The 15,329-nt window shown below is 38.4% G+C and overlaps 1 protein-coding gene across 3 annotated transcripts in view; it reads right to left on the bottom strand.

Moving 5' to 3' along the window:
• The window catches only part of LOC149239975 (uncharacterized), a 438,022-nt gene that overhangs the window by 266,084 nt on the left and 156,609 nt on the right, over positions 1-15,329 (bottom strand). For all 3 annotated transcript variants that reach the window (XM_089373598.1, XM_089373599.1, XM_089373597.1), the window contains exon 3: positions 3,520-3,581. In XM_089373598.1, the coding sequence (XP_089229724.1) occupies positions 3,520-3,581 (62 nt within the window). The remainder of the gene's footprint in view (positions 1-3,519; positions 3,582-15,329) is intronic.

Below are 15,329 nucleotides of genomic sequence, written 5' to 3'. Positions count from 1 at the left end.
GAAAAGGAAGCGATGTCACAGTCTCACACCAGGGAAAGGAAAACGCTGGGGAACACAATGTCTTAGTGAAATTCGAGCAATCAAATGCAAACGATAGACCAACAGCATGCAATGCAACCGGTTGAGCTTTACGCTGACTTTCAACTGAGGAACAAAAAAAAAATGATTTCATATAACATAAATTCGCATACCCGTGACAGTCTTCAACAATGGCGGATAGTCAATGATGATGCGCGGCTCCGGCAGATCAAGGAAAATACGCACAGGTTTCCAGATTTGCACTAGCGATCAGAGCTGGAGACGATGGCTTGTATAACAGTCGAATTTGATGGCGGCAGTATGGTCTTCAGACTTTAGTTTGAGCAGCCACAAACTCTCCTCACGGCAGCCACTAAATCGAAAAACTAATATGGGCACAGTCTTGTTGTTTGCTGCCCTGATGCCAAACACAAACAACTACACCAGAGCTGTGATAGCGCCTAAGTGGACAGAGAAACTTTCAAAAAGATCAAACGCAACCCTTTTCTGAGAATACAAGATGCGTTGGCCAAGAAAATTTTCGGGGAAATACAGAGTCGAATCACTTCAATTGAAAGAGACTTTCGTACCTGGCATCTGAGAGACGGATTCGCTGAAATTTTACCTGAGTGTTTTATGCTGCTGAGACCAAATCTGAAGATCCCCTCAAACAATGATTTCGTTTTGCCTGTTTGAAGCATGAATTCAATGCATTTTTTTTTTTTTTTTTTTTTTTTGTGGACAGGAAAATGGCGGACAGAAAAGTGTAATGATAACCCTGGAAAACAGCAAATAAGAGCCTAGCAGGGATATGCAAAATTTTCAGAGTAAAACCTTCAAAATTTACCAATAGTTACAGAAATTCTACAGCTCTAGAACAGCCAGATTTAACCATGATTACAGTAACATTTTCAAGATATCAAACATTTGAACTTTACTGTGAAATAAAGAAAATCCCTCATGTAAAACAGGAAATGAACCCTAAGAGATTAACCCAGGGCACAAAAAGCTGGGCTCTGCACAGAACAGCTTGTGGGAGTCGGCTGGTTCAGCCCAGAACTTCCCCAAACGCCCACAGATAACCTTCACCTAAAAGTTTCCTGCACACCTCAAGCAAGCATCAGTAAAAGAGGGCAGGAAATGCTGCTAGATTTCAAGAGAAAATGGAGATACCTGCCATTTTCCAGAAAACCCTACAGCATTCAGACCCTAGCACGTGAGCAAGATACCTGTACTCACAATGCTCTGAAAAAAATCAGCTATTTTAACTGTTGAAAACTGAAATATGCAGAAAAAAAAAACAAACACCTCACAGCAATTCCAGAGAGTAACACCAGCCAGTTTGAACCCCAAAGTCTTTTTATTAATCAGAAATCAGTTTACAAGAAGAGCTTTCAGTACAGACTCACAGTTCAGATGACCTGAAAAAGACCTCCTAAGACCCTACATAAAGGAAATGATCCCAACGGCTAGTTTTGGGTGATCCACAAAAATATTATTATTTTATTGCTTAGGGTTTTTGCTTTATGCTTTATTTTTTTATTATTTTTTTTTTTTTTTTTTTTTTCAAATTTTTTAATTTTTTTAATTTTTTAATTTTATATATGAATTTATTATTTTTATTCATTAAAAAAAATTTTAAATTTATTTTAAGACGGATCATCAAACCCAGCCGTTGGAATCATCACCTAGCACCTAGGACCTAGGACTCATGAGGGGATTTACAACATTTTCAACCCTCAAGACACATTTCATCATGAATTTTTTACAATTTTTACAATTTACATCTCAAAGGGATGAATCCACTTTAACATAGACCCTCATAGACCACCCAGATCTGCGACACAACTATAATCTAGCAGAGTAACACGCTAGGATTCCTCTAAAGTCCTAATAACGAAATGCATCCCGGCTTTGGGGTTGGGTTTGAAGGAAAACTCTGCCGATCCATGGATCGGTGAGACTAAAAACCTCCCGGGACGCAGATCGTCATTAGAAAGTTAGGTCCACCTAGGCAACTTTACATACATGACTCTGATCTGCTTAGATTATTTACATTTCAAACATGCAGACTGGGTTTACAACAAAAATGATCAAGCTGTCGATGACTGTAGGCTGGCACGGACATGTCGCTCAGGAGCTATCCTTCTCTGCCAACAGGAAGGAGGTGTACTGCATGGGTAGTTGACCAGTAGTGGTCAACAGGTGTCATCCATGCAACTCTTCAGAGAGATGCAGTTGTCCCATACACACACAATGCATGACTAAGTTATCATATACTCATAGTTGATCATGTAGGAATGGATTGCATGTCATTTTGAGAATGCCACATAGCACTAGTAATGAGAAGTTGAAAACAATTCCATACCACACTGAACCTGACTTTTCTTTCTTTTTTTCAAGTGTAGAATGTTTGAATTATTTCCTATTATCATAACTCTAAGGTAAAAGCTAGGGGACCTCCACTCACCACCCTTTTGCCCTAAAAATCTAGGTGCGCCTTTGCATTAACAATAAAAGCACCACTTTACAAAGCACTCTTGGCCAACCATCTTATGGTCCTCTTCCACTTTAAGGTTCGATTTTAAGCAGACCTTGAATGAGAATGTCATCTGAGACTTCCACTTTTTGCATTTGTATGCTGAATATCCAAAGCCATAGTTATTTTTATGTCAAGTACATTTAACTCATAATTCAATGCTTAGAGGACATTATAGTCAATGACAAAAAAGTATAGGCCCATATAATACAATCTGGAACCCTAGTCAAATGACTCAGACTTGAAAACAGTTCAGCAAACCCAAAATGGAGGGTTGACTCTCTAATAACTCAGCTAAGCCAAAAATGCATATAATATTCCAAATTGCCTGAGATAAAATCAAGTATTTTCCATTTCAGGACAAATCCACAGAAAATGCATAGAATTATAGCATACAGCATAGAATATTAAAATTTATATAGAAATGCATAGTTCAAATTTCAAAACCGACCAATCTCTGCAATCCTCTATAGCTCTCAAAAGAGCTCATCCAATCGATTGTAGACACTTCAGCAGAAACAAAATCATCTCTCGGAAGAAAATCAACATAAAAAGGGCTGAGAATGAGCAAAAAATCATCCAGAAGTCATCTTATAAAATGCCTAGGAATTGCATTGCAAGTCTGTCATCAAGCCTAGCTGAATTTCTCACAAACTTGCCAAGTTTGGAAGAACCTGTCAAATCAGACCAAGTTTGACCAAGCTTGAGCAGTAATTTAGACTCAGCTCACCAGCTTGAGAAGCTATATTAACTGGTGAGTACTGAGGTAAGTATAAAACTTAAATCAGGAAGTATACAAATCATTGCTTACAAGATTTATAATTTAGGGCATCAAAAGGAAACTAATTCAGATGAAATAAAATGTCATTTTGCAGCTCATCTATCTACCTTTTCTTTTTCCCTTCCTTATAACAACATGGAATATCTTCCATAGAAGCTTGAAAAATTGAGATGACAAATACCTTCAGGGAAAGTGTAGAACCCATTAAGTCTTTTGCAACCTCTGAAAGTACCTTGCTCCCAACTGCATGGCAGATGAAACTCAAAGATTTAGAATACCTATGCAAAATAACTTCTTCAATGTTCTTATCTTCTGTAGAACATGAACGAACTTGTCTATTAGGTAAAGTTAGTTTTCACCATTTTTCTTCTAGATTCTAAATGTATATATTAACTTAAGGTATAGAACTTTCATAACATGGGATAGTTATAATCAAGAAATATAAATTTCATTTTAGGACATAGATTGTACATAAAACCAGCATAGATCCATCTTAAGTACAGATCTAACATGAACTGAAAGGGATCAAATTTCTTCATGTACAAATTTTTTTAAAGTGCAAAATACAATGTGTTATTTTTAATTGTTTAAAATTTAAATTGTATTTTTGAATGCTAAATAGAGTATATATACGACCAAATAAAAATTTTAACCATAAAAACTTATTTTTTTTTCTCTATCTATAGATATATATGAAGTTGATATCAACGTAAATTAGTTAACATAGATCTTCAAATAGTTTGTTTAAATCTCTTGTTGAAATATTTTTGGAAAGTATAAGATTTAAACATATGATTCACACATTTTTTTTACTTCTAATTACATTACCGTATATTCATTTTTTTTAATTATAGCCGACATTATTTTTCTATTTAGAACATAATTTTTATTTTTTATATTTATTTTAAAGGGGCACGGACGGACGACAAACTTACACATCCTCTCATACTGGGTTGTAGAATGAGCCTCTCGGCTCAATGAAGTAAAGCTAATAAAGATTCATAAAGCTTTGGATAATATTGAAGCTTGAAGTAATGAACAAACTGGAGGTGTATAAAAAAGGCTCAAGAAGCCCCAAGGATGTAATGTTTACAACCGCTTAGGAGACATAAGACGAGGTTCCACTAGCCTAATAAAGATCCCATGGGCTAAGGCGGGGAAAATTTTAATAAGGAAACATGATTCGCCTAAGAAAAACATTATAATTGTTCAAGGGGTGAAAAGGAGAACATATCCTAGGCTAATGAAAAGTCATTTTTATTTTAGAAAGTAAAAAATAACTAAAATGACTTTAAAAAAATTAAAAAGGTAAAATGGGAGCAAAAGTGGCCATTAAATTATAAAAGGGGAAAAAAGAGGAGGCTCTCCTCATTCTATCACTTGTCATTTGAGAAAAAAGGATTCTTGGAGAGCTTTTGGAGAAGAGATTAGGGTTTGAAAAACCCTAGCCGTCATTGCTAACTTCAGTGTTGAAACTATACACCCTAGTTGGTTTAGAGAGTGGAATCACCTAGATTTCGCCATTGTGCTACCCAGAAGAAGAAGATTTGCAGAAGATAATGGAGGTAAAAGGTGCTATCGGTTGATTTTATATTCTCATGTTGAATGTATCATCTTCTTTTATAGGTTGGAGCCACACCCATTGAAGAGCCAAATATTGTCATAACTCTAAAGTGGAGTTCTTTGCAAAAGAGGAACGAATCTATCTTGAAAGAAGAGTTTGAATCTCCTAATGAATGAGGTTTAAATTATCAGTGAAGAGGGGAACATGTTACATCAGTGCTAAGTCGAGTTTCTCTCTAGTAGAGGGTCAAGTTCTATCATTGTCTTAGGCAGAGTTGGTGTCTCTCTTGGGTTGAAATTTCTGAGTCTATCCGTTAGAAATTTAATCTGTATTCTTCTGGTTTATTTCTTCTAATTGTTAAATTGAAACAAGTTATTTAAAACATATAAATAACGAAATAAACACAATATCTCCCAAACCGGGTAGAATTTGCCCAAAACATTTCTGGGCCTTGGAAATCTCATGTGCTTTAGCCTCTCCACCAATTTTCATGGCTAGAGCACATCCGATGCTACCCCAAATCAACATCTTGTTGGTTGAGTTACCCACAGATTTGAAGATCAAACTATACTCTTATTTACTAGCCAAGCTAATACCCAAGACGTAGAGATTTTGTTGTTGATGTATCAAGTGTTTCATCTTCTATTGGATGAGCAAGTTATTGTTAATCGATGTCCATACTCTTAGCTCTGCATGACTAGTATTCTAGTGGAGAGGACGGGTTGAATTGCTATTATTCTGAAGTTGATTTCGCAGTGAAACTTATTGTTGAAGTTGTCAATCAAATAGGTTGTGGTGCTAAAGATTATAGCCATTGTAGTGACCAGGTTCCTCTTTATTTTTGTGCACTGTACTCTTGCCTAAATAACCATGTAACGCTTGCAACGTTGTTGATATATGTTTTTGGGTTTTCTATATTAGAGAAATTGTGGATTAAATGGTTGTAGCATTCACATATTGTAGCGATAAATATTACGTCGGGTTCCATGTGATTACAATACTTGAGAGGGGTTGTTTATATAAACATTTATTCAATTTTGTGCCTTTATTATCGTTTGACAAACAAGAAAATACACCTACAACAATTTATTCACAAACTATTTGACTAAACATCTCACTGGAAAAATTTCATTAACTCAGAAAACACAGTGGCATTTGTTACCCACCAGCAATGGGTGACCCCTATAAGAGAATTTTTCTCCTTCATTTGTCTTCAGGTAGCAGCTAGCAACCCCTTGCAGCCACCAGATAGCTCGATGTGCCACCATTCTCTGCCACCTGAGTCAGTCATTATGTGCCCTCGCCCATTTCTTATGATAATATGTTTGAAGGTGGGCCTTCAAACCCCGAAGGTGTGACTTTTCATTATGCAATTGGATGTTTATGTTTGCCTTCCTTGGACACATTTGGACATGGAATAGTGGGGGGATACGGTGGAAAGAATGGGCTTGGATTGTATTCTTGTTCCCTTGTCCCAACTTGCTGGTTAATCTTGTACCCTAGCCCCGTGGGATCTCCTATATTGGCTACTAACTTTAGGAGTGGCACCACATGGAAAACTCTAATTTTGGTTGCGTGGTTCCACTTCCCAACACCATATATATTGTTGAAATTTCTAATTTTAACTCGTTAGAAATTCTTCTTGCACTATCTGGTTTATTTCACCTACTTGTTTATTCCTTTAACAAGTTATTTAACCATATAAATACTGAAAATAAACACAAATGCAGTCTCAACCATCTACAGATCATCAACTGAAAGAATAGACAAACACACAAGGGACACCGTTATTTTTGGACAATCGTCCCCAGAAAAACCCAACTTGGGAAAACCAGTGCAACAGTTCTGAGGGTTTTATTATTAAGCAGCTTTCTTGAGTACAACTAGGGTGCCAAACTGGCTCACCCAACAGAGATATCTATCTGGCAGTAATACCTCTCTTCGGAAGCAGATATTCGGCAAGTCTGCTCCACGAAAATCTCTTCGACACTTCTTTGAAGCTCTGCGTTAGCCCTCCTGGCCTCTGCGTCACTCAGAAGCCCCCTGCATCAGCCTTCTGCTGCTCTGCGTTGGCTCTCTGGCCTTCTGCGTCACCCACGCAGGCCTGCTAGCCTTTGTGCAGTCACTTTGGCCCTCTGTGTGGCTCCTGCTAGCTCTGCGTAGCCTCTTATGCCTCTAGGTTGGTCTTTTGGCACTATCTTTGCCTCTCTGCTATGCACTCACTGCCCTTCGCTGCAACTCATCACTTGTTCAATTTCTCTCAACAAACCCCGCTCCAAAAAATTGAACTAACTGACCAATCTTGGTGTGTCTCCAACTAACCCTCAAGCCTCCTCTTATACTTTTTTTGTTGAGTCTTCAACAGCCGATATTAAATCTCTAATCAACAGCTAAGATTAGATTTGGCTTGATCCATGTCTTTTAGAACATTCTCACCCAATTTTATATTAATACCCATTAATATTTTTATTTTCCTAAGTTTAGACTTAGGAACCCATTAAAAATATTAATTATTTTAATATCTCTCTAACCGGGTGGAATTTCCCCAAACCATTTCTGGTTCTTGGAGATCTCATGCGCTTTAGCCTCTCCACCAATTTTCATGGCCAGAGCACATCCGATGCTACCCCAAATCAACATATATCACTCCCCTCTGCTCATTATGATCCTTTTTCACACTTTTCCTATCCAGGTCCACATTTGTCCATTAGGTCCACAAGTTGTTAGCCTCCCCCTCCCCTTACCCACACTTTGGTTCGGGCTTGAAACGATGCCCCGAAGGTTGATGCAGTTAAAAAGAAAGTTAAAATCATAATTTGGCCACTTATAACAAGATATGTACCATAAAATGCAAAAGATGGTTGGTACATAAAGATTTAGCATGTGGACAAAAGCTAAGAATGAGCTCTACCCCTATCACTATGGCTATCACACTGGTTCCTAAGGCCCCTATGTGTGCCCCTTGCATCATTAAGGAACCCATGATTGTCCCAACCACTGGTGGGGAATGAACTACCCAACCTTAAGGGGCTAATCATTCATTGTTTTATCATACACATCATGCACCACAATTTTCCCTGCTACATTCATACACCCATGTGTGGGCTTCCGTCATTATAGCTGACCTTGTACCATGGCATGTGGCCTGGAACCTTCCTTATTGCCCCACTCCATTCCACCATCATTTCACATGACACCAGCCATTTGATGGATGTACCATGGACCTGTCACTCCCTTAAAGGTTGAAACCACCTAATAGGGTCCTTTATTAACCTCTCTTGTTGAAAAGGGAAACACTTGTACCTTCTATAGCCCATTTGGAAGGGCATGCCACCATGCAATGTCCACTTTTGCCCCTGATTTGCAAGCTTATTTACTAAATTGCACTAATGAATTGTTGCACTAGAAGGTGAGGAAACGCATTGGATCTTATACAGGATTGCAGCTGAGTCTCCATTTGGACTTGGTCTCCCTATATGGGGTCTAAGCCCTCCAGAGGGTCATAATGGCACTTGTAAGGTGAGCATTGAGAGCCATGAGCCTCCACCACAACAGAGCATTGATTTCCATGCCATGGGCTTCTTCAGCACCACATATTACTTGTTCATGCCCCAACCATACAAAGATGATGATGCACTTGGACCATGTTGCCCAGTCAGCCACACATTTGCACATGACACTTAGCAGTTGATCCAGGGCCGAGATGGGGTGTTGTCTCATCCGAAGAGACATAGGGGGCATGTGTCATCATTCTAGCGCTTATTGATGGAGCATTGACATGTTTGATCCAATTGGAGACCCATGAGACCCTTGATTGTGCCCCATATCCACTTGGGAGCACCACAGATGTTTTGCTTGGAAACTAAAGGGCCACACCCTTGGTCATCATTTTGGGAGCCCTCCTTTTCATCATCACACAAGGAGGACTTATCTTGGCCTTCCAAGAGCCCTTTGCACCATTACTATATCATTCCAGCCTCATTAGGAAGGCTTATTTTGTACTTTTAAGCTATTTGGTGAGCTCGTCACCAATAGGGTTGTTATTTTGCACATTAAAGTGATTTTAGGGGCTTAATTAGGCTTATTAGACCAAATCAAACTCCTAAAGGCTCATATAATTAAGAAGAGCCTCCTTTATAACTCATCATCCTTGGATTTCAATCTCTTTTGTAAAAAGTATTTGGACCTGCAATTTTGGATGAAATTTGGTTGTTGGGATGCACTTTGATATTTGGAAAAATTTTCTCGGAGCTTCTTTTTGCAATGTTGATGGATGGATATACTCTTATTGTCTCGTAAGTGTTCTTTGATGTTATATTTTACCTTGTTAAATGTCAAATGTATGAAATCTCATTTCATGATTGTTAAATTGGCAACTAGGGCCAAACTCCATGTGGGTCAGCTTATTTATGGCAGCTGATATTTTTATTGGATCCCTCTCGTCGAGAGGTGTAGGATTGATCCAATGATCATCCGATTCCGATAAGTATTTATGGAGATATGAATTTATCTCGATTAAGTAATTATCATCAAGCCGACCATCACTTGAGTAGGCTCAGAAGCCCAATAGACGTGTCTATTCATCTCCTACATGTTTTACTATAAATATAAGAGGATTGGATGTCATTTGGACACAATTCTTGAGTGATCTCCTCCTCTCCACGTCTAGGGTTTTTGGAGGAGTGAGACACCAAGAGAACACACATTGGCCCAAAAATGATGCCCTACCTTCACAGTCATGAAAACCTACCAACGCAGATCATAGAGACACATAAAACGCAGCTAATGGAGGAAGTCTCAACGCGACAAGGAGGTTCTATACTCAGAGTTCAAGCCCTAAACAGTGAAAGGGAGCTTCTATATGAAGCCCTAAAGGGACATCTATACGCTGTCCAGTTCAAGCCAAATGAACGCAGCACATATGAACGCAAAAATGAAGGCAGCACATATGAACATATGAACGCAGTCAAGGCACTCAAGTAATGAAGGCAGTATACATGGAACAGAGTCACAGGATGGAACGTTGTCAAGGCAGCAAGGGAACACGCTGTAATGTGAACGCAGTCACATGATGAGGCAGCAAGCAAACACGCTGTAATCACACGATGAGGCAGCAAGGGAACATGTTGTAATGTAAACACAGTCACATGATGAGGCAGCAAGGGAACACGCTATAATCAGATGATGACGCAGCAAGGGAACACGTGTAATGAACGCAGTCAAAGGGAGCAACGTTGTCCCTAAACCCTAACACGCTGTAATGATCACAGTCAAAGGGAGCACCGCAATCAATGGAGCAGTTATCCCATACTCAGTTCATGGAAGACATGGATACGCTGAAGCACCCATACGCAAGTTAATATGCCACGAAGTTCATATGTATGTCAACCCGGATATATATATATATATATATGATATATATGTTGTAGAACGCAGTCATATACATACGGAATGCAGTCATCATGGATTATATTTACGTTGTTCATGGAGGTACAAATACGTTGTTCATTATGAACCCTAATATAATGAACAGCAATGATATTGTCTAGGTATATAAACTTCGGTGGCACAGAGATAAGGACGTTGTTATTATGTGTGATTTGGGCGCATATATATAACACAGTCATGGGCAGCACCATTATGTGTGATCTGGAACATAGCCTAGCTGCTTTGCTAGGCTACAAGCCATAGTAAGCAACTAAGGCAGATATACATTTGGTAGTGTAATTGTGTTGAAGCATGATGAGATCATGGGCAGCATAGGCAACATGAAGCATGAGGATGGATAAGATCATGGACATGGGCAGCATGATGATAATCATGATTAGTGCAGTATGCAGTGGTGCAGCAAGTGGATCAGATGCAGCACTACGATAGGTGAAGCCGTCACCTTGGAGAATCAGTTGAAGCAGAATGTCTTCAACTGATCTCATCGTTACACGAAATGATCTATGCTAGATCTAGATAAGTCAAAGTGTTGACTTCTGTTGTAAATGTACTATCTCTCTCTCTCTATTTCTCTACTAAACTTTGAAGAACAAAGAAGAAGAATTGATCAAGTGTTTCCCCACACATTGTGGGGTTTGTCCCTGGATTACGCCACATCTTGTGTCCTCTTGTCTTGGCTTGTCTTCTGCAATTTATATTTGTGTTCTATCTGCAGTTTATCTTAACGCTGATGTGATTGCTAACTGTGAAAATTCAAATAAATTGCTCTAGCATAGAACATACCTAAAATTAACATGGTATCAGAGCTGAGGTGAAGACAATGCCCAAGCAAGAGTGAAAGAGCAATCACCGAAGGCAGTTGGGACAAGACAGAAGGATCAATGGGTTCCTCATAATTCACCTAGAGTGAAGTTGAAGCAGAGAATGTTATCAGAATGACACAGCGGCCCTTATACGGAGTGTCCGAATGGCAAAGATGTAGGTCATCAAGGACACGGCCGACCCTTCAAGGAAGCAAGGAACCCCAGGGAATGGAAGTCGAAGGTTTTAAGATAACATAGAATTTTCAAAGATGCTTTTGAGTTCAGGGTTGTATTAAGTTACAAGAAGTCCACTGGAGTTCAGGGTTGTATTAAGTTGTTTTAAGATAACATAGAATTTTCAAAGATGCTTTTGAGTTCAGGGTTGTATTAAGTTACAGGAAGTCCATTGGAGATCATGTCCATTGACACATAGCACCAGAGGTCTGTGAGTCAGATGGTGACAGGGAAGCCTGAATTCAAAAAGAGCATGAAAGTACATGTCTGAGATGTACCAAAGGAAAATCTTACAAGAGGACCATTCCCCTCATGTAGCAGGCCCACAGATTTGAAACAACCCGTGGAGTTTGAGATTTATGAACGGGAATCTCATGTATACAGGTGGAAGAAAGCCCTCTATGGCTTGAAACAAAACACCCAGGGCGTAATATGAGAGGACTGATAGCTGTTTAATGAAGCTGAGATTCACTAAGGAGTGAAATCGATCCAAACCATTATCCGAAGGTTGTGGATGATAGACCTCTCATACCAGCATCTTATACGGACGAACTATTTCTGACAATTGCAGACCCTCTTGTTGTCGCGCAGATTGACATGACAACGCTCAGACCGGGGGCTGTCACTCTGATCCCCGATCCCTCCGTTTAAGCCTGTCTCCCGCGGCTAAGGGGGGTAGACCCTGCGAGATAATGAAGACCAACTGTCGACTAGTTGGTTGGGAGACACGAGACGCGATAAGATAAGCACTAGATGAATTGATTAACTTAGCAGACCAGTGCCTTAAGAGATTGTTATTAAAATGACATAAACCGTGAACAGCAATCACTTGTCAACAGCGAAATCACATGACCAAAACGATATCCGGCAATTGAAAATTTTAAAAAAAGATGAATGCTTTTAAACCACCACAAATCGTAAACCATTAACCAGATATCGTATTCGTATCTCGACTTGAAAATTTAGATCTCAGCATGAAAAATATGACAATTCCCGAAAATAACTGGATCTAAAAAATTTCCACAAAAAATTTTATATTTTTTTTTTTTTAATTTTTTTTTTACTTTTTTTTTTTTTTAGAAAACTAAAAAGCAAAATTTTAAATCTAAACCTAAACCCTAAAAACCCTTTAAATTTTTATTTTTTATTTTTTTTATTTTTTTTTTAAAACCAAAATAAAACAAAATTTTAATATCTATTTAAAATCTATTTAAAATTAAATCTAGAACATAAAACTAAAAAAACTAAACTATACAAATCAAATTAAAATCTAAATAGGACAGATCCTAAACTAAACAAAAAATTAAATGAAAATCTAAATTCATTCTACGCTAGCCCCTTTTTTTATGCGATTTAAAATACAATGGAACGAATCTAAAATAAATGAAATCAAAACTAAAAAAAAAAAAAAAATTAAAATCTAAACAAAGTCCTAAACTAAATACAAATTAAGATCTAACCTAAAGCACTAACGCTAACATATTAAAAACTTAATTAAAACAAAACTAAATAAAACAAAATCAAATCTAATTAAAGTCTATGACTGAAACGTAAATATTTCTTTTTGTTTTATTGATTTAAATCTAACTAAATGAAACGCTAACCTAAACGTGAAGAAATCGAAATGCATCCAAAAAGAAAATAAAAAATGCAAAGGGGCACGAATATTATCTGGAGAACCTAGCAGATAAGCAGAGAATCTCAGGCAAACTGACCGAAGCAAACGCATGTCATTCCAGACAGATTACCGGGCACGCGATTCTCTTATCAGATTTTCGTTACCACGATGCCAAAGTTTGAAACTTACCTGAGCCGCGAATTTACCTGATCTGGCGATTTTGATTAATAGTTCATAAATCGATTTTGCCTGGTCCGTTGAATGCAATGATACTTCACGCAGCAGAGGAAATGTCGATACGTTTTGGATTTCCCTTGGTTCTTTGACTGGCAGGTTGAACACGGGTCTGAAACGGAATGAACAGCAGCAGATATCATGTGTATTACTTCGGTGAGAACCCGTCAATGAAGGGAAAGCGTGGATCGGAAAGCTGGCTTCGTCTCAATCTTTTCCGTTTGGCGTGTAAACTTGAATGATCGATGACGGATTCAACAAGTAGAACATACTGCGTAGCCAAAACTTTGACGGCGGCCCAAAGAAAAGATCCTTATGCAGGTCTGAGTGTTTGTAAATGAAATGATCGACCCCAGATTTGCTGCCTGAATGAAACTAGAGCCTTCACGCAATATACACTTCGCTGTTTCACTTGAACGTTGAGCAATTGATTCACCCAGTCAATGCGCTGCGTCTTCAGATTAGTTAAATAAGTGAATATTCGTTGATTAGCCCCGTATTAAAATGCAGGTTGAGGCTCCCAACAGTCGTTTGTCCAGAAATCTTATGCCTGTAGATGCAAGAAAACTGAGAACCCTAATCAAAACTGTACAAAGCAAAATCTTGCAATCTGAAACCCTAGATCAGCTAATAAATTTACAGATTTGGCCCCTTAATAGCCAGATTCAACAGTAAGCACGAAAAACATTTTAAAGAACAGAAATTTCAGATCGTCACTGTGAAGAACTTCAGAAAATCTCTCATGCAAACTTAGAAAAAATAAACCGAATGATAGACCCAGGATCAAATCCAACTGGGCTCAGCAAAAAGTGCTTGCGGGAGTTGGCTGGTTCAGCCGAGAACTTCTCCGAACGCCCACAAAATTTCCTTCAATGATGTTTTCTGCACAGCTCAAAACAACTGCCAATAAAGAGGGCAAAAATGCTGCTAGATCTCAGGAAGTAATGGAGATACCTGCCATTACTTCAGAAACCCTAACAGCACCCAAACCCCAGCAAGTGAACAAGATACCTGTGCTCACAATACTCTACAAAAAGCTATTATTAACGGCTGAAAATAACATATGCAGAAAATGAAACAATCTCACAGCATTTTAAGAGAGTAACACCAGCAAGATATGGACCCCAAAGTCTTTTTTATTAACCAGAAACAGATTTACAAGAGAGCTTCTTCAGTATCTGACTCACAGATCCAATGATCTGAAAATGACCCCTAGCACCCTACTTAAAGGAAATGACTCCAACAGCTAGTTCGAGTGATCCATGCTGAAATGATCTCGACCATTGATGAGGATCAAGACATCTCTTGATCTCATCCGTCGATTTATTCTCTTAAAATATTATTTTATTTTATTTTATTTTTAATTTTTTAAATTTTTAAAAAATTTTATTATTTTTTATTTTATTTCATTTTTTAATTTTTACTTATTTTATTATTTTATTATTTTTATTCATTTTTATTTTTTATTTTTTAATTCATTTTAAAATGGATCATCGAACTAAGCCTTCGGAAACATCACCTAGGACCTAGGACTTAGGACTCATGAGGGGATTTAAAACATTTTTCAACCCTCAGGACACATTACATCATGACTTTACAATTTACATCTTAAGGGAGAAAACCCCTTTAACATAGACCCTCACAAATCACCCAGTTCTGCGACAAAACTATAATCTAGCAGATCAACACACTAGGATTCTCCTAAAGTTCTAATGACAAAATCCATCCCGGCTTTGGGGTCAGGTTTGAAGGAAAACTCTGCCGATCCATGGATCGGTGAGACGAAAAACCTTCCGGGACGTAGATTACCACTAGAAAGTTAGGTCCACCTAGGCAATACACATACACGACTCATGTCTGCTAAGATTATTTACAATTCATACATGCAGACTGGGTTTACAATTAGATTGATCAAGCTGCTGATGACTGCTGGATGGCATGGACACGCTGATCAGGTGCTGCCCCTTTCTTGCAAAGAAAAAGGGGGGTGTACTGCATAGATAGTTGACCAGTAGTGGTCAACATCTGGCTCTACTTGGGGACACGTTGCTGCACTGTAGGAATGTGAGAATCCAGAATCTGCACCCATA

Source organism: Pinus tabuliformis, chromosome 8, assembly GCF_031772625.1.
Source record: "Pinus tabuliformis cultivar Carrire ecotype Pingquan chromosome 8, CPIR1, whole genome shotgun sequence".
NCBI classification, from domain to species: domain Eukaryota; kingdom Viridiplantae; phylum Streptophyta; class Pinopsida; order Pinales; family Pinaceae; genus Pinus; species Pinus tabuliformis.
The sequence above is the reverse complement of the archived record's forward strand: the minus strand, read 5'-3'. Positions and strand labels throughout refer to the sequence as shown.